Raw genomic sequence first — 25,710 nt, forward strand, 5'->3', positions numbered from 1 at the left:
GGGAGGCGCGCGCGGCGGGGGAGCCGGCGGGGTGTGCGCCGGGACGCGGGGGCTGGGCGCGGGGGCGGGAGGGGGGTGGGGGTGGGGGCCACCACTAACTACGGCACGCTCTCGCGAGACGAGGCCGGAGCACTGCTCAGCAGGTGCGCTCGGGCTGGGAGCAGGTGTGCACCCAACTTTCAAACCCTTGGTGCGTGCTGGAGAAACGTCAGCGTGAACCTGGGCACGTCCTCTCTGGCTTTCTGGCTCGTGGGGTGTGTGTGTAAAACGAAACAAACCTGATCATCTTCCTTGAGCCCTGTGTGTGTGCGTCTGTCTGCCTGTCTTTTCGTTCGTTCGTTCTTTCTTGTTACTGGGGAAAAATAAAACCTGATCATCTTCCATGAGCTGTAGGAAGCTGCCTCCCAGAGTGCGTGCGTGTGCGTGTGTTCATTTGTCCTTTCTTGTTACTGGCACAAAGTAAAACAAAACTGGTCATCTTCTATGAACTGTAGAACACTGCCCACTCCCCGAATTGGCCCTGGACTTCAGTTACCCTGAGGGGTGGCTTTTCCTTTTGGAGGGGGAGAGGGGCTTTGCCTTAATCTGATTGTTACCATGCCCTACGTGTGCTGCACGATCTGATCCCAGCCTACCTAAACGATCTTATCCCAGCAAACTGTGGCCCCAGAGCTAAGAATGGTTTTTATATTTTCAAAAGGTTGGAAAAAAATCAAAAGATTTTGTGACGTGTGAAAATTATACGAAATTCTAATTTCAGTGTCCATAAACAAAGTTTTATTGGACCACTGCCACCCATTTGTTCTATCTCCGCGTTTACTGCTGTGTTGTAACAGCAGAAGTGAGTAGTTGCAACAGGCACGGTGTGACTTGTAAAGCCTAAAATATGTGCTATCTGGCCCTTTCCAGAAAAGTCTGCCCACCCCTGACCAAATCACCAAACATGTTCTTGCCTCAGAGTTCTCTGCTCTCTATAACCCCTCTGCCCAGACCACATCTCCCTCGAATTCTCTCCTGGTTGGTTCCTTGTCAGTTGGTGTCGACTCAAATGTCATCCCAGCGAGGCTCTATCTTCCTGATACTGGTACTCCCAACACACATTGCTCAAAGGATGTATTTAGGATAATCAGCAAAAGGCTCCTCTTTCTCCAGGTAAGCAGAGCTCCATGCCAGGCAACTGGTTTATGGAGCAGAGTGACTCAGAACACATGATACAATGCGTCCCTTAAAGGAAGCCACTTGAGAAGTAAAGAGAATGACAGGCAATGATGACAAACTTTTTTTTTTTTTTAGATATTGGGCCATGAGGTTTTACAGTTCATACAGAGCTGAATTAGCATTTTCAAAATCCCTCTGTCGATGAGGAGCTCAAGTGAGTTCTCTATGTCTTCAGTCTTTTGGACTATGAAGCTCTTCTTGGTTTGTGCTCTCTCGCTCTGTCAAATAAATAAATAAAATCTTTTTTAAAAAATTCACTTTTCATCTCTTTTCTCCTTCTTTTGTTTTGTGCCTCTTGAACAAATATTAATCATGGTTATTTTAAAGCCCTGGTTTTAGTCCAGTACTGTAGTCACCTGAACAGTCTGTTTCTATTGCCTGTTTTTCTATTTGTTTTCAGGGATTTGGTCCTGTCTCTTGGCAGGCCTTGTAATTTTTGTTGAGTGCCATACCACATCTGTGTATGAAAAAATATATATATAAAGTCTCCAGGTGATCTCTAACTCTGGAGAGGGCTCACCCTTTCTCTGCAAGCAGATGGCATGGGGGCTGAGTATCTTAATCCAGTCAGGGGCTGAGCTGGGTGGAGGCTGGGTTGCAGTTTTGATAAGAGACCGATCTAACTCTGGCTCCCACCTCTAAGGCTTTGCCTTTCAGAGATTCCAGCTGAGAACTTTAGGTGTTCACTGAGGCCCCTTCCCCTGGTCCTGTGCTCTAATCCTTTTAGCCATAACATGGGAAGAATGCTGGACACTCTTCTCTTTTTCAGGGGCTTTCTGTTTGGCTTCTAGCCTCTTGGCCTGCACTGTTTCAGAATCTGCCAAATATCTTAAGGGGAAAACCGCTTTTCTACCCCTCCCTTCTCTCTAGGATAGTCCCTAATTTTGTCTCTCCAGCCCTAAGACACTGCCAAAATTCTGCTGGTTTCTCTGTGCCCCCAGCAGGGGCATCCTTGCCTGGGAAAAGTCTAGATTCCAAGTGCCCAAATTTGCAAATGCCCCAGGGAAAAAGTGGCTGCGGTTTGTCAGCTCACCTCAACATCGTTCCAGAATCTTGGTCCCTCTAGTTCTGGTTGCTTCAGCAGCTCTCTGAATGCCTTTAAGTGGGTGATGATGATGATGATGATTTGATTTGGCTTTTCTGGTTGTTCTCAGATGAAGTAGAAGTCTAAAAAATGGAAGTATCCCATAGTTCAGAAGTCATCAGCTGGCAGGGCTATAAGCAGCCCACAAAGGCATTCCTTTTGCCCCCCTCCCAACCACCATGCCTTTTCAATTAATTGCTATAGTGGACATTTGTTATACTTTGCATCTGTACAGCCCCTTTTGAATATCTTTCCTATGTTTGGAAAATGCCCACCTTATGAGTCCCACGTCTCCATTAAGAGAAACCAAAGCACTCTTCCAGAACCTTCCTTGCAACCAAGTTTCATGTGATCTGGGCTCGACCATTACACACATCACATGAGATTTATACTTGGAAGTGAGCCAGGTGTCCTGCCCCTGTGTAAGCGTGGGGTCTGTCCTGAGAGGCATGGCATGGCATTCACAGGGGCAGTCCGATGGTGTGGCTTGGGCATCATTCCCAGCTGGACAGTCCAAGCCTAGCACTCTTGTCCTCCTGGAGATTCTATAGGCTTTCTAACCACCTGTCTTAGTCTGCCTTGGCTGACATAACAAAACACCACTGATGGGTGGCTTCAACGACAAATTTATTTTTCTCACAGTTCTGGAGGCTGGAGATCCATGGTGCCAGCATGTTCGGGTTCCAGTGAAAGCCTCTTCCTGGATGTCAGAGCACGTCTTCTTGCTGTGTCCACACAGAGCAGGCATGGCTCACATGGCTTCCTCTTCTTAAAAGGCCATCGCCCTTTTGAATTAGGGCCTCACCCTTTGGCTTCACCCAACCCTATGTAAAGGTCCAATGGGGGTTAAGGCTCGAACGCGTGAATTTGGAGGGGACCCAATTCAGTCCATAGTACCCCCCGTTAAAGCACTAGTACTTGAACTACCTGGAGTACATTGTGTCATTTGCAACAAAGAACCCTGACTAATATTCTTACCAATAATGCCAAAATCAGGAGACACTACCAAAAATGGAGATTTCTGGGAAAATCGGAAGACTTGGCCTCATTGGGCAATAGTTGGTTAGATTTGAGAGACAGCTGTCCCTTTCGGATGGGACGCAGGCTCTCCAGTTCACCATGGGCCCCACCTAAACCCCTTCATTCATTATATTTCCTGCCTGGCCCCTGTTGGCATTTGCATTGGTTGCCCCTAGTATAGCTTAAGGTGGTTTGCACCACAGATCAATAGAAATCTCACCAATTTCAAGCTTGGAGAACTGGAGCTGACTGCTGTGCGTTGCGCTGTGGTTGCTAGGTCTTCATTCTGGAAACTGCACGGCACTTTGGATGCTGCATGTCTCACAGCGCCTTTATCAATAGTGGGAATAAATTATTCTTACTGGGCTATGAAATTAGCTGAGCTTGGAAATATCACATCAGACCCCATAGCTCTGAGTTTCAACTATGAGAAGAGTCTCATATTAGAAGTCCAGTCCAGTCCAATCAAAACTCTATTCTCATATGCGGTTTAATACCTCTTCCCCAAGCCCCTCCAGTCTGACCCACAAGTGACTGGGGAATCTGCAGTGGAGATGAGGCAGGTGTGTCCTCTCCTGCCCCTTCCCAGCTCACCTTGCCGGAGTATAGGAGCAGGGCAGCTGCTGAGAACAGGTATAGTTCTCTCAGGTGTCAGATGCCCCCCACCCCCTGCCATGGCCCGGCAAGAACTCACATGCTGGTTCATGTGTACTGGGGGATCTTTGGAGAACCCTGTGGGGGCCTTGTGGGGACTCAGTGCATGTGCTGGGTGACTTCGTGCACACCTCGTTTCCATTCATACCCTGGGAAGTACCCCACATTCTTTTTCTGAGGTCCTGGGTGAGTCCTCTTGGGTGAGTCTTTTCAGGATGACTCAGACCCACATACATATTCTGGCCCCTGGGAAATAGGATGCACCTTTGCCCTCTGCCCTCGCTTCTTGCCCTGCTGTCATGGGCAGCCCCAGGCAACCTTCAGCTGGCAGTGAGGTACCAGCCACCCCCACCTTGGTGCCCCCCAGTCTCATGAGTGATTCTGCTTTGAGCTCTCCTCTCTTGGCTTGGAGGTCAGAGGGGAAAAGAAAACCCCCTACAAAGACCTGTCAGAGAAATGTCCTCTGGATAAAATCTGCCCTTGTTTTATATAGGCTGGAGGCTGATGGTTATTGATGGTCAAGGGACCAGTCTGGCCACCTCTTGACAGGAGGAAGTATTGTTACCCATTGCCCTCAGCTTTGAAGCTTTAGCTGAAGTTCTGGGTCAACAGGAAAAGTCTCATTCCACATCTCGTTATATTAGCGATAAGCTGTCCCCAATATTTTCTAAGTTGCATTGTGAATAGGGACCCAAATTGGAAAGTGGCACATTAGGAAGTAGCAAGGTGGCCAATGCCCCTGGAACTGAACAAAAGTAACACCGACTTTTCCTTGAAGGGCTCAACATACTGCTTTCCCAGGGCATTTCTTTTCTTTTTTCTTTTCTTTTTTTTTTTTCCTTTTTCCTCCTGATTCTTTGCAGGGATAACAATCTCAGAATGCCAGTCCCCAGGATAAAACCAAATCTTCCATAGCTTCGAGAGGACTATTATTGTTCTGTTCTAACTCGTTGATCCCCAAAACATAAATGGCTTTTTTAAAAAATACCTTTGATGAGTGCAGGCAGAATGCTCCTATCTTTAACCTTGTGAAGTCTTTCCAACATCAGAAAATGGACTTTTTCTAGTGTTCTCCTTTTGGCCTTTTGCCTCTTTGTCTCTTAATTTTCCAGTGCAACCAAAGCAACCAGATCACTCTCTTGATGGCAAGATAACTTGAGCTCGCGATAATGGACAATTTAGTCCAGTGATTTATGCTAGCTTTACAAATTAAGCACTCAACAATGCACTGTGAATTTTTCAGAGATAGCACCCTCAGGATGGGAGAGGATGTGTACTGTGGCACTGGCCAACTACTTAGAGCACGGTGAAGGAGTATCGTTGAAAATTGCAGTAAAGTGAGGTCATCGACCAAACTTGCTTACATCTTACGCCATCCTGTCTGTGAAGCTCTGCATTAACCTAAATGGTGAATCAGAAGAAAGCATCTGCTCTGCTCAGGTACCAGGGGTCAAGGCTCGTGGGGCAAATTGAGGCCATGCCCCCCTCCCCAGCCTGGGCACCTGATGAAGGAAACAACCCGCATGGCATCCATCTGCAGCAGCCCCAATGAAGTTCCAGGTTCTTTTGGCTTGTTTTTATTGCAGCCAAATATACATAACATAAAATTTACCACTGGTGACATTTATTACACTCAGCGTTGTGCAACCATCAGCACTCTATGATTCCAGAATGTTTCTGTCACCCAGAGGAAAGTCCCATACACATTTAGCAGTCATTCCACATTCCCACCTTCTGTCGGCCTCTTGCGACCACTAATCGATTTTTTGTCTCTATGGACTTACCTTTTCTGGATATTCCATATAAGTGGAATCTTATAATATCAGCCCTTCTGTGTCTGGCTTCTTTCACTTAGCGTAATGTGTTTGAGGTTCATCCATGTTGTAGCATGGATCGGTGCTTCATTCCTTTTCATGGCTGAGTAATATTCCATTGTATGGATAGACTGCATTGGTTACCTGTTCATCTGCTGGTGCATATTTGCGTTTTTCCACCTTCTGGCTATTGTGAATAGTGCTGCTATGAACATTTGTGTACAAGTTGTTTCAACACCTGTCATGCATTCTTTTGGGCAGACAAACATCTCTTAGAGATGGATTTGGTTCCAGACCACTACAATAAATATTACAAATATTGCAATAAAGCAGGTCAAGTGAATTTTTTGGTTTCCCAGTGCATATAAAAGTTACATTTACAGCTTCCACAGGAGGCCTACACGCTGCCGCTGGGGCCGCCGCCATGTCTCTAGTGATCCCTGAGAAGTTCCAGCACATTTTGCGAGTACTCAACACCAATATCGATGGGTGGCGGAAAATAGCTTTTGCCATCACTGCAATTAAGGGTGTGGGGAGAAGATATGCTCATGTAGTGTTGAGGAAAGCAGACATTGATCTCACCAAAAGGGCCGGAGAGCTCACTAAGGATGAGGTGGAACGTGTGATCACCATTACGCAGAATCCTTGCCAGTATAAGATCCCAGACTGGTTTTTGAACAGACAAAAGGACGTGAAGGATGGAAAGTACAGCCAGGTCCTGGCCAATGGTCTGGACAACAAACTTCGTGAAGACCTGGAGAGACCGAAGAAAATTAGGGCCCACAGAGGGCTGCGCCACTTCTGGGGACTTCGTGTCCGAGGCCAGCACACCAAGACCACAGGGCGCCGTGGCCGCACCGTGGGTGTGTCCAAGAAGAAATAAATTTGTAGGCCTTGTCTATTAATAAAATAGTTTATACACCTAAAAAAAAAAAGTTACATTTACATGGGACTTCAGTGTATTAAGTGTGTGATAGCATTACGTCTAAAAAAAGTAATGTACATATCTTCATTAAAAAATACTTTATTCCGGGCGCCTGGGTGGCTCAGATGGTTAAGCGCCTGCCTTCGGCTCAGGTCATGATCCCAGGGCCCTGGGATCGAGTCCTGCATCGGTCTCCCTGCTCCTTGGGAGCCTGCTTCTCCCTCTGCTTCTCCCTCTCTCTCTCTCCCTCTCTCTCTCTCCTCCTCTGTCTCTCATGAATAAATAAATAAAAATAAATAAATAAATAAAAAATAAAAAATACTTTATTCCTGGGATGCCTGAGTGGCAAGTCGGTCAAGTGTCTGACTTGGTTTCGGCTCAGGTCATGATTTCCTGGGTCATGTGATTGAGCCCCACATCGGGATCTGTGCTCAGTAGAGTGTCTACTTAAAGATTCTCTCCCTCTGTCCCTCCCCCGACTTGTGCACACACACACGTGCTCTCTCTTTCTCTCAAACAAATAAATCTTTTAAAAAATACGTTTATTACTAAAAAATGCTAGCCGCATCTGAGTTTTCAGCAGGTGTAATCACTGATCACAGATCACCATAACAAATACAATAATAATGAAAAAGTTTGAAATATTGCAAGAATTACCCAAATGTGACACAGAAACACAAAGTGAGCAAATGTTGTCGGAAAAATGGTGCCCATAGACTTGCTTGATGCAGGGTTGCCACAAACCTTCAATTTAGAAAAAACACAGTATCGGGCACCTGGGTGGCTCAGTTGTTGGGTGACTGCCTTTGGCTCGGGTCATGGTCCCAGAGTCCCGGGATCGGGTCCCGCATCGGGCTCCCTGCTTGGCGGGGAGTCTGCTTCTCCCTCTGACCCTCCCCCCCCATGCTCTCTCTCTCTATCTCATTCTCTCTTTCAAATAAATAAATAACATCTTTAAAAAAATAGAAAAAACACAGTATCTGCGAAGCTCAATACAGAGAAGTGCAATAAAATGAGATATACCTGTATATCCAGTAGCGGGGATGATGGATCATATGATAATTCGGTTTAACTTTTTGAGAAACTGCCAAACTATTTTCTATAGCTGTTTGCACCATTTACCATTCCCACCAGCAATGTGGGAGGGCTCCAACTTCTCCACATCCTCCCCTCCTGACTCTTCTTGCATCGATATCATATCATTACTGAAAAAACATAGCGACGGGATACCTAGAAAAGTCTGCATTGACACACACATTTCTTGAGTGCCTATAATGGGCCAGGATGATACGACAGTATGGGATTTAAATATTAATAAAAGACAGTGCATTCTTCAGTTTTCTTTTAGTTGGACGAGATGAAAACCCAAAATGAGCCAGTTTAAGCAAAAATGTGGTTCATAGAACCAGGAAGTTAAGGGGAGGAAACTCACTGCAGCCTGGCATCATCCCTTTCTCTCCCTGTCCCTCAGTTCTGCTTTCTTCCGTGGTGGCTTCACTTTGAGGCAGCTTTTCCCCAGGTTGTGGCAAAGACGGCGCCGAGAGCTTAGCAACCCTATCAGAAGTAGAGTTCCTTCCTCCTTAGCTCTGACTTAGTTCCAGCTAGCTCCTACATAAGTTGCAGGATTGATTGTGCCCTAACCTGGTTCAGGTCACCTCTTCTTGAGCCAGCTGTGTCGACCAAGGGGATGGAATGTGCAGACGGGCCAGGTCTGAGTTGCCAGGAACTGGTATCAACTCCACCCAAACCGTGTTGTCTGAGATTAGGGGACAGCTGCCCCCCCCCAAAGGAAAAGGGGAATGCTATTGTCAGAAGAGGGGATGGATGTTGGGCAGACCAAAATCTCAGCAATATTCCACCATCCCTGAGGGAGTTGTGGTCTCATGGGGAGACCCAGGCAAATGCATCCTGTAATTATACTATGCTCTGGGAATAAAGGAAAGGAGTCCTTTACCCCTGTGCAAGGGAAGGGGCTCTGGGAAGGCTCTTTTGAGGACATGAGTCTGAAGCTGAGACTACAGAAGGGATAGGAATCGTCTTGGTGACATCGAGGAACCGGCTTGTGCCAAAGCACAGTGTCCTGAAGTCACTGCAATTAGAGACAACCGCAAGAAACATAGACTTGTCACGATGATTTTTGAAGTCACCATCAAAATACTAAAACCATTGGCATTGCCTCGAGAAGGCTTTTGCTGGTGGATGAGACCACTGCCAGACTTCCCTCTATTGGTTTACTGGATGCGGGGCCTTCCATGTTAAAACCAGGACAATCCAAGGCAAAGTGGGACAATTTGGTCCCGCTATAGTTAAGTCCCCGACTCATGAGCACATATGAGTATGCTCAGAATTGGGATTAGTGCTATGGGGGCATCTGCTATGTAAGGATGATCCCCCTGTTGAAACAAAACATGCCCACAAATGTTCACAGCAGCACTATTCACAATAGCCAAAAGGTGGAAACCACCCAACTACCCATCACCTAATGAGTGGATAAACAAAGTGTGGCATATCCATACAATGGAGCTGTATTCAGCCGTAAATAGGAAGGAAGCACTGAGGCGTGCTACAATGGGGATGAACTTGAAAACATTATGCAAAGCAAAGAAGCCAGACACAATAGGCCACAGCCTGTATGATTCCATCGATAAGAAACAACCAGACTAGGCAAATCCATAGAGACCGAAAGCAGATTGGTGGTTGCAAGGGGGCTAGGGGAGGTGATTAATAGGTATGGGTTTTCTGTTTGGGGTCATGAAAGGGTTCTAGGACTAGATAGAGATAATGGGTGCACAACACCATGAATGTACTTAATGCCACTGAACTGAACACTTTAAAATGGTTAAAATGGTAAATTTTATGGCAGGTGTATTTTACCACAATAATGAAAAAAAAAAAAAAGAAGAAGAATCCCTGCTTCCCAAAAGGTGTATAAATCAGGTGATCTAAAAGGCAGCCCGCAAAGCCAAAGTTGGCCTGCAGATGAGCTTCATTTGGCTGCAGGGAGGTTTTAAAAAAATTCTTTAATTTCTGGCTAACATTTCTAAAATGGGATATTTTACATACAAAAATTCTGATGAGCAATTTATTTGGAAAAATCCAAAACCCTGGCCCCACTTGAGCTGCACCTGCCCCTGGAAGCACCAGGAGGAGTGTGGAAAGGCTATTCAACTTTGGGGCCGAGACTCTCGGCTCCCCTCCAGTCTCTGGTCCCCTACCCTTCCCCTGGGATCCCCATCTGCTCTACCTGCTTTGTCCCCATGGGCACTGAAGTGCAGGATTTCCAATACTTGCACAGAACAATTAGAAGAGAGGCAGATACTAAAATATGGAAATCAGGCCATCGATATGGTGATTTCCATTTTCATTCCTCCAGAAATGAGATGTCAGTGGATTCCATTTCCCCAGAAGTGTTACACGACTTTCAGAAGGGTAAGGAAATTTCCCCTTCTAGCAATGATTTGGAACCTTAGCTGCGCGTGGGAATCACCTGGGAAATTTTTTTTTTTTTTAATGTTGGTGCCTAGGTCCTATCCCCCCGAGATTCTGATTTATTTGGTCTGGGGTGTGCCACAGGTATCGGGATTTTTGAAAGCTCCCCAGGGTAATTCTGATGTAGAGCCCAAGTTGACAACTACTGCTTTACATCTTCCTTTTAGAGAATTGCCCCTCTTCTGGCCTCAGATGTCACAGAGAAAATAACTCACACGTTGAGAATCTTTACAGTTTTTACTTTAAAGTAGATATCTTGTGTTGTTCTCGATAGCTACCCCTACAAACATATGCTATCTTCAGCTGCTCAGCAGTTATCTTGACAGAGACAGAAAAACATAGGAATTAAATAATCTATTTTTTTTTGGTAGGAGACTCCGTGGCTTCATTATCAAAAACAGCATCGAAAGCACCTCATAAAAACCTGACAGTTAACCCTGCCTTTGTTTAATTGGCCTGAAGGACTCTAGCCTATATAGACTGTGCTATAGACTAAGGAAGCAATCTGATAAAGAACACATGCTGTTTACCCAGGCTGGAGTCTTAATGGTTTGTCATGTGAACGCGTGTGCATCGTTCAAAGTGATCACCCCTTTCCAGAGTGCAACTGTGACGCAATTGCTGACATCCCGGCCATGCATTTTCCATGGGCTCCTGCTTGTGAGCTCCTCCACCAAGCTCTCCCCCACGGGACAAAAAAGCAGCCACTGACAGGAGAAACAAAACCTTTTCCCTAGTCTGGCCATATTCAAGGCGTGCTGCCTACCCTGGATCTCACCATTCCTGCAGTCCGCTCTGCCCAGGTCAGAGAGGAAGCCCACATGCCTGCCCTTCCAGCTCACACCATGGGCCATTTCTCATGCACCTCCACTGCACACCACACCACAGCTGTCTGCGTCTCGTGGCACAGTGTTGGCTCGGCTTCCAGCAGCCATCTGTGACTTCGGGGTGGGGGGGGAGGAAAAGAAAAAGAAAAAAGAAATGCATGTGGTAAATTACCAAAATTGCCCACGTTGTCCTGGGCGAGCCTCAAATCCTCCACAATTTGATTGATTCCTGAAAGGTACAGACCCTGAGTTTATTGAGCCTCTTTTTGTATTTGAGTCTGAACACTGGAACTGATGGTCCTTGAGAAGTCTCCTCTGTGATTTCTCAACTTTCCTTTTCTTTGAAGTAATGGGGGAAAAATGAGAAATGTTGAGTGGGACAGGTCACAGGTTTTCCCCTGTCTTGGGCTTCTGTACACAGAATCAGATAAATCAGTACCGGTTTAGTCTATCTGGTAAATTGAGAACGCTTTTTATTTTCATCATAGGAAGTAGAAATGTTGGCTTTTAGTTTTGAAAGACAGGCCTAGTCCATGGTTTCGACTGAGCTGGAAGGTTAGTAGTCCTCAGACCAGGGATGTTGACTGAGTCTGTACTCATTTAATTCAATGATCAATTCATTTCTTTTTACTAGCAAAGAGTCTGATCTCCTGATAGGATAACAGGAATCTGCAGGATTGGAGGGGGTGATGGAACTTCATCATCACACATAGACGCGGGTCCAGGGGAGGGAGCTGATCACTGTGGGGAAGAATGTTGGCTCCGAATATGATCTGATGGCCACGTTCAAATCCCAGCTCTGCCACCTCCCGGCCCTGTGACCTTATGCAAGTGATTGCACCTCTCTGTGTCCAGGTTTCCCCACCTGTAAAATGAAGGTAATAATAGTATCTGCCTCCTCGGATTGTGCTGAGGATGAAATGACTCAACGTGTGTGAAGTGCCTAGAACACCGCCTGAAACTTAGATGTGACTCCTCCTGCCCCGGAAACCTAACCCACTGTAGTCACACAAAGGCGGAAGCTTGCTGCATCCTGCCAAACTTACAGGCATGCACGGCATTCTTCCCCATCTATTTCCAAAAAATCTATAGTGCAGGGTACCTGTGTGGCTCAGTGGTTTAAGCAGGGGACTCTTGGTTTCCGCTCAGGTCATGATCTCATGGTCCTGGGATTGAGCCCCACATGGGGCTCTGTGCTCAGCAGGGAGTCTGCTTCAGGACACTCTCCCTCTGCCCTCCTAAAATAAACAAATAAATCTTTCTTTTTTAAATCGATGGGAAGATCCTGTTCAGAATTTCTGCAAGTGCCACGTGCTGACCAGTTCGCATCAGAACCACTTGGGTTGCTTAATCAAAATTGCAAAGCCCTGGCCCCCCTGAGACCTGCTGAGGCTCTTTGGGGGTTCAAGGCCTGGGCATCTGAATTCTTAACAAGCATCTCATGTTATATAATGTACTCTCAAGTCAGGAAAGTGTGATTAGAATTAACAAAGAGTGATACCCGTGGAGCCTAGAGCCTGGTCTTATGAATCCAGGAAAGCAGTGTCTCTCAAACGTCATTCAAGTGCTACCTTTATTCACAATTTTGCCCAGTTATTTGACAATTGGTAACAGCATATGCCTACAATTTTCTGTTACGTGACTCTCTGTTTTTATGAAAACAAATTCATTTTAAAAGGGAAATTTATTTCATTAGTGCAAATGAAAAACAGACGTCTTGCCATAACTAGATGATAACTCTAAGAGTAAATATCATTTTTTAAAATAATGTTATTAAATTCTACCGTTACCCACTGAAGCTCTGAATCTGCTGCAGCATTTGTTAAATAGGAAAAAAATCAGCAAGTGCCAGAGAGGTGTTCCAGACTTGGTAGCACCATGTGGAGACTTTCTCCTTGATGCCATGATTAAGAGGGACTCAAAGGAGAGTAACTTCCTCACCGGGTGATGCAATGCCGTTGAACGTTGTGTCTAAGCACCACCTAAAGTCATTTCCTAGTGAGTCATGGTGCACTTGGTGCAGAACTGCAATAAAGCCTTTGCCTGAAGTCTATTGACTCTGGATTTGCAAGAGTAAGAATAAAAACAAAACAAAACAAAACAAAACAAAAAACAATGGCCCAGGCTACTCAAGACACCAGTAAGCATGGTACATGCGGTCCATGAGTCTCCAGGACCTCCCTCAGATGTCCGTCTCAAAGGGTGAGGGTGTCACAGATTTGGATTCAGATCCAACTACCCACTCCCTGTGGTTTGTGACCTTGGGCAATTCTCCAGAAACCTTCCTTTCTATAACATAAAATGACATGATACTTGTTCAAGCCAAGATGAAATCAAATGATGTTTGAAAAGCCTTAACACAGAGGATGATGCACAGTTGATGTTCGATAAATGGTAGCTTTTAAAAATTACCAAGACTTCATATTTTTAACCACTTTTGATAGAACTCTTTGTAGAATGCTATTTTATCTCCTAAATACAGTGAAACTTGATGACTCAAGGCTATCATTTTGAATGTCTCTGCAGTCATTTTATTGTCATTGGATGCATTTCTAACACCTTCCCATATTCACCTTCTTGTTTGGCCATTCCAAATATGCAGTGGTCAGATAACCAAGCCAAAAGTCCACCAATAGAGACTTGATTAAAACACAGCAAAATTACATGGGTAGCCAATAAAAGTGCAAAAAGATACTCTTATAGTAATCAGAAAAATAAGAGACGCCTGGGTGGCTCAGTCAGTTAAGCAGCTGCCTTCAGCTCAGGTCATAATCCCAGAGTTCTGGGATTGAGCCCCGCATCGGGCTCCCTGCTCAGTGGGGAGTCTGCTTCTCCCCTGCCTTTCCACTCATGCCTTCTCTCACTATCCTGTCTCTCTTAAATAAACAAATAAAATACTTTTTTTTTTTTTTTTAGAAAATCTATGCAACAGAATCTCTTCCTCATGGGCACAGGGTTGTACGTGCAAAACCCCAAGTATTGGTGAGGATGTGGAGAAGTTAGAACCCTTGTGCATCACTGTAGAAAACAGTATGGCAGCTCCTCAAAAAATTAAACATAGAATTACCGTATGATCCAGCAATTCCTCTGGGTTATATACCCAAAAGAATTGAAAGGAAGGACTCAAACAGATCTCTGCATGTTCATAGCAACATTATTATTAATAATAGCCAAGACGGGAAACAACCCAAGTGTCCATTGACAGATGAATAACAAAATGTGGTAGATAATATGCATGGAGTATGATTCAGTCATGAAAAAGAATGAAGTACCAAGAGATGCTACAACATGAATGACCTTGAAAACATTACGCTAAGTTTATTTAACTTAGTCAGAACATGAAAGGACAAATACCACTTACATGAGATACCCAGCATAGTCAAATTCATAGAGGCAGAAAGTAGAATTGTAGTGGCCCAGGTCTGGGGGAGGGGGCAATAAGGAGTTAGTGTTTAATGGGGACAGAATGTCAGTTTGGGAAGATGAAAAGTTCTGGAGACGGATGGTAGTGATGGCTGCACAACAATGTGAATGTGCTTAATGCCACTGAACTAAACATGGTTAAAATGGTAAAATCTTATATTAGGTATATTTTACCACAATTTTATTTTATTTTATGTATTTATTTTTAAAGTAATCTCCATGCCCGATGGCTCAAACTCACGACCCCAAAATCAGGAGTCGCACGCTCTCCTGACGGAGCGAGCCGGGTGCCCCTACCACAATTCTTAAAAAAAGAATGCAGAGCTAAGCCAGAAAGTGTCACTTTTGAACTTCGATGCCCTGGAAACTTTTTTCTTCTTATTTCATGTTCAAGACAATGTGTAATAGGGGGACAGAAGATATCACCAATCTGGTCTCAAAGTAAGTGGAATGTTACTGAATTTGTCTTTTTTTTTCATTGTTTCTCCTATTCGTCTTCAGTCCCATCAAAATACTAACTAACAGAAAACTGCTAATGTATGTTAAATAATTAATAATTAAACAATTAGGCATTGTGGTAAGTCTGCTCTTCATAAAATTGACAGATTATGAAGATTCAATAAGATAATACGTACAAAGTGCACAGTACCATAGTTGTTATTGTTGTTATTTTTATCTCACTGAATTCTGAAATCATTCCTATGACATAGGTATTATTGATATCCCCTTCCTTGGTATAGGCAAGAAAAATCGAGGTTCAAGAAGTTAAGTGATTTATCCAAGATCACACAGAACGTGGCAAAGTTAAAGCTAAAAAGCAGATTGTCAGACTCCAAAGTCTATGTGCTTGACCACTATGCTGAGATTACTTTGTCAAGTCTTCAATTTCATGAGAAGATTCTAACTATTCTTAAAAGTGCACCAAAGCAAATTTTAATTTTTTAATTGTTTTAAATTTCAAAATATCATTTACTTATTATTATAGTCAAATATAGTAGAGATTACCATCTTCTAAGTATTTAATGATTTATTCTAAAGAATATAGTTGAAAAGCACATAATTTAAAAGACCCCTTTATCCTATCCTTCCCCATCTCAGCTTTCATGTCCTATTCCCCAGAGGAAAACACCCTCAAACCTTATACTTTTCCCCTGGTACTTATCACCATCCTTCTAAATAAGAAACTTATGCTACAATTTCTTGATTTCTCAATTTTAGAATGTCTATTGGCTCATTTCTCCCATACCAACACCACTCCTTACTTAACCTCCTCCTATCTCCCCAACATTATTACACAGCAATTTGGGAGTGGAGATGTTTATATTATGGTCATGTAAATTTTGTTTTCTACCAAACCAAGTAGATGCACTATGACCATGCTTCCTTTCTGGTTAAACCCTTTGCTTTTTCCTAGAGTTAATAATTGACTTGGTTTTTAATTTCTCTGGTTTTCTAAGTATTGTTTCTAATTAATTTTCCACGGGCTCCAACATCTCTGCTATAGGTCTATCAACAATATTTTCTACATTCAAAGAATCAGTTTCATGTTTTTCCTGGGGATCTCCTCCCACAGTCTGTTGTCTTGCTCCAATCAGGACAAGTTGTTCTCTAGGGCCTACTGCACAGCTGTCATTTTGAATCATCTCTTTGCCATTGTCCTCTGAATTTCCTTTGCCTATTGCCCATTTTGAATCTCCTCTTCCTTGGAGTCTTGCCTCCCTCTTTCTTATTTTACTCTCATTTTGTTGGAGTATATTTCCAAAAGCTTATTGAAAGAGGGTAAATGGGGGGCACCTGGGTGGCTCAGTCATTAAGCGTCTGCCTTCGGCTCAGGTCATGATCCCCGGGTCCTGGGATCGAGTGCCTCATCGGGCTCCCTGCTCAATGGGAAGCCTGCTTTTCCCTCTCCCACTCCCCTGCTTGTGTTCTCCCTCTCTCTTTGTCTCTCTCTCTCTCAAATAAATAAATAAAATCTTTTTTTTTAAAGATTTTATTTATTTATTTGAGAGAGAGAGAGAATGAGAGATAGAAAGCACGAGAGGGAAGAGGGTCAGAGGGAGAAGCAGACTCCCTGCTGAGCAGGGAGCCCGACATGGGACTCGATCCCGGGACTCCAGGATCATGACCTGAGCTGAAGGCAGTCGCTTAACCAACTGAGCCACCCAGGCGCCCCATAAATAAAATCTTTAAAAAAAAAAAAAGAAAGAGCGTCCATGGGAGCTAGTTTTTTTAAGTCTTTGCATGCCTGAAAATACCTTTGTTCTAATGTCACTCTCCAGTGATAGTTTAGCTGGGTATAGAATTCTAAATTGGAAAGCTGGTGACTGTTCTCCCTTCAGGTGTAGCACATCTATATCCAATACATACATTTTATTATTCCTTAATGTTGTTTTATTTTTTAAACATATTTTTAAGTAATCCCTACACCCAAGGTGGGACTTGAACTTACAACCCCAAAATCAAGAGTTGCACGCTCTACTGATGGAGCCAACCAAGAGCTTCAACATTTTTTTGTCAGATTCTATGCCCATTGTGGGACTTGAACTCATGACTCCAAGATCAAAAGCTACATGCTCTATGGACTGAGCCAGCCAGATGCCCCTCCTTAATGTTGTTTTAGTGAGGTTTTTGGAAGAGGCAAAGACAAATGTAGAGTATTTAGTCTTTCATGTTTAACTGGAAATCCCTCCAACAACTTTTGCCTCCCAATATTTGTTGAAATCTCTTATCCACTATTGTCTCTCTTGCCATTCTCTTGTCCTTGTGAGTTAGTACATTCTCATCCCTTTATTGCCTTTTAGCCAGATTTTGGAGGAAGAGAAAATAAAGGTATCTCCCAATATGCTGGTTTTAACTGGAAATTCCACAATGGTTTATGAAATAAAACTCAAATGTCTTGAATCATATCATAAAATATCTATCCATGCATATGAACAGAGGTAAGCCCTCTGAAGGATGAATTTTGTACCCTCTTTTCTCTTTGTCTGAGGAGAGAAGTCCACCTTTATACTCTCCTGTGAGGTCTACTCCTCAGCTTAACTTGGCTAACACCTAAACAAGGCAAATTGCTTCCTGCGCATATACAATTACAAATGCAATTAGACTTAGTTTTCCTATTTATAAACAAAGCTTTAAAAAACATTATAAACAAAAAAATTATAAACAAAGCTTTAAAAAATTAGAAAATAAGCAGGATATGTGATCCCCAGGTCCAAATCAGATTTTTGCTTTTATTTCTATTTTATTTTATTTTTAAGAAAGGGACAGAAGAGTAGAGGAAATGCATTAGTGAAAGGATTATGGATAAAATATTAGTATTCTCTATTTTTTATGTATTTATTTGTTTGTTTATCTATTTATTTTTAAGATTTATTTATTTGAAAGAGAGAGGGTGCGAGGGGGTGGGTGAGAGGCACAGGGAGAGAATCTTCAAGCAGACTCCCTGCTGAGCACAGAGCCTGACATGGGCTGGATCCCACAACCCATGAGATCACAACCTGAACCAAAACTGAGAGTCAGATGCTTAACCAACTGAGCCACCCAGGTAACCCTAGTATTCTCTATTTTTAAAGAAATTTAAAAGTTTTTAAAAACCCAGACAGTTAAATAGTGGTCTACAGTCTCAAAGGCACTGTCCTTTACTCTCAGATGGGTTTCTGCCACAGCTGGATTTTTCTGGAAGAAGAATACTGAAACAGAGTTTGAAGTACAAGAGTTAGCACTCAACATCTGTGAAAAGAAGCAGGAGGAAGGGGTGCCTGGGTGACTCAGTTGTTAAGCGTCTGCCTTCAGCTCAGGTCATGATCCCGGGGTCCTGGGATCGAGCCCTGCATCAGGCTCCCTGCTCTGCGGGATGCCTGCTACTCCCTCTCCCACTCCCCCTGCTTGTGTTCCCTCTCTCTCTGTCAAATAAATAAATAAAATCTAAAAAAAAAAAAAAAAGGCAGGAGGAAGCAAGTGAGATAATAGAAAATATAGTCTCTCCCCCAACTCCTGACATGGGGCTCCTGAAACCCTTGTGATTTCCTAAGTGATAAGAGCTCTTGGAGCATTTTTTGATCTAAAGAGGTGACTCTGTCTGGCCTCCTGGATGGACTCCTGGATGGGAGTTGGCCACTAGAAAGACCAAGCCAGGATTAGAAGCTTGGAATTTTCAGCCCCACCCCCTATTCTCTAGAGAGGGCAGAGGGGCTGGAAATGGAGTTAATAATTGATCATGCTGCATGAGGAAACTTCCATAAAATTCCAATACTCTAAGGTTTGGAGAGCTTCCAGGCTGGAGAACACATCCACTTACTGAGAGAGTGGCATACCCCCATTCCTCAGAATGGGGGAAGCTACTGCACTTAGGACACTCCCAGACCTTACCCTATGTATCTCTTCTCGCTGTTCATCTGTATCCTTTATCATGTCCTTTCATAAGCTGGTAAATGTAAGTAAGTGTTTTCCTGAGTTCTGTGAGATGCTCTGGCAAATTAATTGAACCTGAGGAGGGGATTGTGGGAACTCTGATTTATAACCAATCAGTCGGAAGTACAGGTGATGAGCTGGACTTGCAGCAGGCATCTGAAGTGGGGGTTGAGGGGACAGTCTTGTGGGATCTGTAATCTTGTGGGATCTGATGCTATCTGCAGATAGATAGTGTCAGAATTGAGTTGAATTGTAGGACACCCAGCTGGTGTTGCAGAATTGCTTGGTGCAGGGAAAACCCCACATATCTGGTGTTAGAAGTGTTGTGAGTGTGGTAGTCCTATGAGAGTAAAGGAGAAACACAGGAGGGAGAACTGGTTTTTTTTTCTAAACAAAGCAGAATTGGGTGGAGAGTAAAGCCCAACTATGCTGTGCACCCAACAAAGCCTCCGCCAAAACCACGGGAAGCTCTGCAGCAATGATTGCCTGTCGGAGTTGTTGGAGTTGGGCCAAAGTAACAGGTTCCTGTAGCCCCATCCCACTCCTGCCTCCCTCAGTCACCCAGTAGGAACTGCCCCAGAAAGGATGTGACCTTGGATGAGCAGCTCTCCACAGCTGAGGCTTGAAGCCCAAGGAGCTGACAACAGAGCCCATTTCTTGACTGTACTCCCAGCCACAGGACAGCAAGTCTTTCCTTGAATATGGTCTGTGCAGCCCATCTCTTTGTCCATCATTACTGTCTGTGTCTCCTATGGCTGCTGTAACAAGTTAGCATAAACATTGTGGCTCAAAACAACCCAAATTTATTATCTTACAATTGTGGAGGTCAGGAGTCCAAAATCATCTCGTTGGGCTAAAGCCCAGGTGTTGGCTCTAGGGGAGAATCCACTACTTTGCCTTTCCCCTCTTCTAAAGGCTGTTCACAATTCTTGGCTTGTGACCCCCAGCCAGCAACACATTACTCCAACCTCTGCTTCCACTGTCACACCTTTCGCTGATTCCCCTGCCTCCCTCTTTCACTTATAAAGACTCTTGTGATGACACAGGGCCCACCAGGATAATCTAGGATAACCTCTGCATCTCAATATCCTTAACTTAATCCCATCTGCAAAGTCCCTTTCGCAATGTGAGGTACCACATTCACAGGTTCCAGGGATTAGGATATGGACATCTTTGGGGACCATTATTCTGCCTATCAAAGTTACCAAAGAGATATTCTAGAGTAGCTGGTAAGAGGAGCACCAACCAGATACACTATTTTGATCCCTACATTTGTCTACAATAATACCTCATGTGAATCCAGAGCTTCCTCTGCCTCAAGTACTGTGCTAAGTGCTCAACATGACTATCTCACTTATTTCTCTCAACAGTTCTGAGGTAGGCACTATTATTACAATCTTTATTTTGCAAATGAGGAAGTAGAGGCCCAAAGAGGTTAAGCTATTTGCCTTTGGTCAAACCACTGGTAAATGGAAGAATCTTGATTTAAACCCTGGTCTGCCTGACTCCAAAGCTGGTATCCTTGACCATGTCTTTCCAACCCTCCTTTGCTTGTTGCTAAGGTTAGGTCTTTAAGCTGCTAAACACAACCACCTCCTTTCACCCTACATGCCAGCTCAGGGTGGCACACGACAAAGGCTCGATAAATATTTGTTGGATTGAACTCCCCAAAATGTAATCTCTTGCCAGTTTCCACACAACCATTAGGATATTCCCAAATTCCCATATTCTTATTCTCACAGCCAATAAACTTTTATTGGTCATTTATGTGCCAGGCACTGGAGAAATTAAAAGATGAATAAAACATGTGGCTCATTTCCAGGGAGCTCACTTTCCAGTGAGGGAGTCATGATTTTGACCTTGGAGCAATTTTTAGTTTCCCTCCTTTCCATTCCTTTAGACAATTAGCGATGAATTTGAAAACAATGAGAGCATCATTGTTATTGTTTTGGACAATTATCTACAATAGGAATCTGAAGAACAAGAAGAGGAGGCTGGAAGTCCTTTGGGGCTTTTTTTCATATTAATATATATATTTACTGTGCACACACACGTATGTAGGGGTGATTTTAGGTTTTGTTTCCATTTTTTAAAAATGGAAGCGTGTTCTATATATTATTCTTATGCTTGTCTTTCCACTTAGGAGTGCATGGTAGGATACATTTCCAAGCTCGCTTCCTCTTAAATGTTTCATTCCCCTATTGACACTCATTAAAAATAGTTTCAAGTGTTTTCCCCCAAAACTTGCAGGATAAGAACTTCCTTTTGTTGTGGTTACAACCACCTTGAGGAGTGACAGGTCTACCTTTTACTGAACCATCTGGTGCCTCATCCCTAGAATGGTCTTTCCAAAGCCTAAATTTGATGGTCTCTTCTCTCCAAAATTTCCCCATCGCCTGCAGGATAAATCCAAATCTGCACCAGTTGGCCTAGCAGACAAGGATTTTCAGAATCTGGCCCCTACAGCTATTCAGCCTCCCATGGTGGCCCTCCACATACAACCTAGCCCCCCACTGGCTTTCTTTATTCTGCCTTAGTGGTCTTCTTGCAGGTTCTCAAATGCACCAACCTGCTTTGAATCCAGGCCTTCCAACATCCTCTCTTCTCTGCCTGGACAGCTTTCTCTACTTCCTCCATCAGAGTACATTCTAATCACTCTTCGAATCTCTGCTGAAGCATCACTTCCTTAGGGTTTTCTTAGGCCCCTCTCAGCCTGCATCTTTATTTTCTTTCCTTCATCCTGGGTACATGCATCATGCTAGAAATTAACTTCACGTTCTGTTTTGCCTGCAATTCTCTCTGCCCCACTGGAGGGTCTGTCTTCTTCACCTGCTGAACGCCCCCCTCCCAGGCCCCCATTCCAGGCATCGCACAGTTGGTGGCACATTGCAGGTGTTGATAAATGTTTGCTAAATGACTGATATTGAATGACTCATGGGGAAATTTTACTGCTTCTGGTTAATATACAATGCGTAGGTGCAGTCTCATGTTGAATATTTGGTTCCACTGACAATGATAGAGAAAAATCACTTACCAAGATGAAGACATCCTAGTTTCTTTTTCAAAAGTACTTTATCTATTTTAAGAGTTGTTCTTTTCTTGTGTTTATTAATTTATTTGTGGCTTTAATCATTGTGAACCATTTATTTTAAATGGGTCTTTAATAAACCAATTATCTGAAGCATTTGGATCTGATCTTGTTTGTTGTTTCTGTTGACTCTTGCTCATGGTGGATTGTTTCCTTGTGTGTTTTGTAATTTCAGACACATAGATCTTTATTTGCAGGAATCCAGTACATCTAGACTGAAGGTTTGCCTTCCAGAGTTTGTTTAGCTCATTTCTTGGCTTGAGGGTTCCCCAAGTGTAAATCTGAACCCTAAACCTATATGAGTGTAGTCCTATTGTGACGAATTCTAAGGGGGCATTTCTTTCCCACTCGGGGTCCAGAATAAAAGAAATAAGCTGCCTTGTTATCTCCCTATGTTGGCTGGATGAATTTTTCTAGTCCCTCCACCCTTTTCCCTAAGGGTGTAGCTCTTTGAGGGTCTTTGTGTGGAGGCCACAGTTCCTTTCCCCCAAAGTTTTGTCCCCTGTCCTTTGGGACTTTTAAAACTGAAACCCCTCCCCTGCTCCATGGAGACAATCCTTACCAGTTTGGTTTTCACCATCTATTTTTCTGACTTCTGAAAATTATTCCTGTTTTCTGGTGGTGTTATATTTTATCCAGCATTATCTAGATGACTATTAACTGGGGAAAGTTTTTACATTATCTAGTCCAAAATAATGGCCCAAAATGGAAACCCAGTAGACTAGTTTATAGATCTTACCCTCAGTCTGTGTGCCTGAGTCTGTTTTTTTTTTTTTAAGTCACTTTGTTCTCCTGTTATTTTCTGTATATTTACCGCTTTTCTCCTATTCTCTCCCTCATTTACAACAGTTACATTACAGAACAAAATGCCTTATGCTAATAATGTCTCATGTATAAACTAGACTTTTCTTCCCTGAGTATTTGGCTCCTATTACTGGTTCTTTTTCACCTCCTTTCCTAAGTATCCTTTTATGTAATTTTCTAGTGAACAGGCACCAAATATAGCTAGTATCTGATCCATATGTCACCTGCTAATTTAAATGTTCTTTTCTTAAAAAAAAAAAATCTATCCCAATTTTGCAGATGAAAAAAAATCCTGAGGTCGAAAAAACTGCTAGCAATGTTTCCATACATACCATTGTCAAAACGCTGGCAAATTTGGTAACATGAGGTGGCCAAGTTTTTAAAAATTCAGTACTAGTATTGCAAGTCATATTATAATTTGAATAAGAACTCTAACTTGCTTAAAACATGTTTTAGGCCTAGATAAATTTCTTTTGGTCTTAGGTCTAGGAATACATGCACACATGTATTTCTATTGATATACAAGTATATCAAGTGTACTTTATACAGGCAATATTTGCAGCCTAGGAGTGCTTCGCAGAGGGTCTGGTTTGTAAGGCTATTCCTCCTTACTCCTAGCTTCCTTGGAATTTCTTTTTCTTTTTTTTTTTAAGATTTTATTTATTTATTTGAGAGAGTGCATGTGCATGTGCAAGAGAGAAAGAGAGAGAGAACACGAGCAGGGGGGAGGAGAAGCGGGAGAGGAAGAAGCAGGCTCCCTACTGAGCAGGGACCCCCATATGGGACTTGATCCCAGAACACTGGGATCATGATCTGAGCTGAAGGCAGGCACTTCACGGACTGAGCCACCCAGGCAGCGGTTGCCCTGGAATTTCTCATTTACATAACAACCAAGTAAAAATGAGATAAGTATTGAAGAAACTACTTTTGTCATTTTTTTTAAAGATTTTATTTATTTATTTGAGAGAGAGAATGAGAGAGAGAGAGAGAGAGAGAGAGAGAGAGCGCATGAGAGGGGGGAGGGTCAGAGGGAGAAGCAGACTCCCCGCCGAGCAGGGAGCCCGATGCGGGACTCGATCCCGGGGCTCGATCCCGGGACTCCTGGATCATGACCTGAGCCGAAGGCAGTCGCTTAACCAACTGAGCCACCCAGGCGCCCACTACTTTTGTCATTGTTATAGTCAAGGTTACACATTAGCTAACTTATAAATAAATCATTTTCCGTGACAGAAATATTGGCAACTGATGGTTAAGCGACTGCCTTCGGCTCAGGTCATGATCCTGGAGTCCCGGGATCGAGTCCCGCATTGGGCTCCCTGCTCAGCAGGGAGTCTGCTTCTCCCTCTGACCCTCTTCCCTCTTGTGCTCTCTCTCATTCTCTCTCTCTCAAATAAATAAATAAAATCTTAAAAAAAAAAGGAAATATTAGCAACTGAGATAGTCTATAAGCGCAGCCACAAAACTTTTTCAAAAGGACTTCTAAAAAATTCCCTTAGTTATGACAGCTTTGGTTAATGAATATTCTACTTGTCTTTTCCTTTCAGCCTCCAAAATGTTTTAAGAGTTGGTAAATCCCAATTTTGAGGATTTAGAAATTGTCACTCTGATGTTATCTATTGCTGCTACATAACAGACCACACCTAAATGTAATGGCTTAAAATAACAATCATTTTATTTGTTTGTGCATCTGTGGGCCAGGAACTAGTACAGGGCTCAAAGGGACAGTTCCTCTGTGTTTCACGTGGTGTTAGCTGGGGTGGCTTTGTCTGGGGCTGGAGGACCCAAGATGGCCTCGCTCATAAGGCTTCCACTGGAATGGCTTGAACAACTGGGGACTGCATAGGACAGCTGAGCCTCTATCCTTGTGGTGTCGGCCGGACTCCCTCATGTCTCTGGGGCCTTCTGGCTGTCACCTGAGTTCCTGGAGTCCCCTTCCCTTGGCCCCTTTCTCCAGCAGAAAAACCCGGACTTCTTGACACGGCAGATGGTATTCCCTCTAGCCAAAGTGTAAACTTCCAGGCCTCAGCTTGGAAGTTCTGGAATAGCATTGCCGCCATATTCTCTTGGTCAAAGCAAGTCAAAGACCAGCCTCCAAGGAGTGAGGAAATAGACTCCCGTTCTTGAGAGGAGAAGCTGCATGCACCCCGGAAGGCTGGGAGAAATGGGCAGCAATCATCTTTGCAGACAATCTACCGTGGTCACTTTATTTATGTATTTATAAATAACTGGCACTCAATCTGTTTAGGAAGTTGCTGCAAGTCAAAGGAGAAGTTTATCAATTATAGCTTAGTACCAGTATTGAGATAGTTTATAGTAGTTGGGACTAAAGATGTCAAGGTATTTTCCCAATATAAATAAACTTAGGGCAGGGTCTGAATGTCACTGTTCTTTTTCAGCACTTACAATTTCACATGAGGAGGACCCGCTTGGTTAAAAACAGTAAAGCTTAAGCTAAAGTCACCCAGTCCTTAAGATCTGGGGGGATCTTTAGTTCATTACCTCTGTGTGTGTGTTCTCCCTGGTGGTCACATTGGAGGAGTACAAGGAGACATGAATAAATGATCTTATTTTCTTGTTCTCATAACACCATATTGCAGGCTTGGACCAACTTTCTAATCCCACTAATTGTTTTTTAAAGAAATGACACGATTTTGATTTTGCAAATTTTATCACACCAAGTTCTCCACAATCGGGTACACCAAGATCTTACCATTGAAACCCTTCCTGGTGTTAAGCAGATGGATAATTTTGAAATATGTACGTATGGAATTAAGTTCCATGACTATCCAAAATACGCCAACCATTTCCATGGCATTTGGAATTATGCAATGGAAAAACGTTTCCAGTGATGCCTTTTTATGTGTTAATTTTGCAAAATTTATTCTCAATTATAATTTCAAATCACCTGAACAACAGAAGAAAATTAGAAGCTGTATCAAAACCAAGAACTTACT

The 25,710-nt window shown here is 43.4% G+C and overlaps 1 protein-coding gene and 1 long non-coding RNA gene across 3 annotated transcripts in view; one reads left to right on the forward strand and one right to left on the reverse strand.

The window, feature by feature from the left end:
- Positions 1–800: 800 nt before the first annotated feature.
- The window catches only part of LOC113912768, a 31,855-nt gene continuing 6,945 nt past the window's right edge, over positions 801–25,710 (reverse strand). The window contains exons 4-7 of one of the 2 annotated variants that reach the window (XR_003516954.2): positions 3,543–3,652; positions 2,943–3,126; positions 2,252–2,385; positions 801–1,436 (exon numbers count right to left, since the gene is read on the reverse strand). This is a non-coding gene — a long non-coding RNA (uncharacterized LOC113912768). Of the gene's footprint in view, positions 1,437–2,251; positions 2,386–2,942; positions 3,127–3,542; positions 3,653–24,403; positions 25,009–25,710 lie in introns of those variants that run through there. The other variant, XR_003516953.1, reaches the window with a different exon arrangement.
- On the forward strand, positions 6,201–6,723 carry LOC113912767 (40S ribosomal protein S18-like). The gene has a single exon (XM_035723932.1). It carries the CDS (start codon positions 6,215–6,217, stop codon positions 6,671–6,673), a length of 459 nt encoding a protein of 152 aa, XP_035579825.1. The 5' UTR covers positions 6,201–6,214; the 3' UTR covers positions 6,674–6,723.

This window comes from Zalophus californianus, chromosome 14, assembly GCF_009762305.2.
Source record: "Zalophus californianus isolate mZalCal1 chromosome 14, mZalCal1.pri.v2, whole genome shotgun sequence".
Lineage (NCBI taxonomy): Eukaryota > Metazoa > Chordata > Mammalia > Carnivora > Otariidae > Zalophus > Zalophus californianus.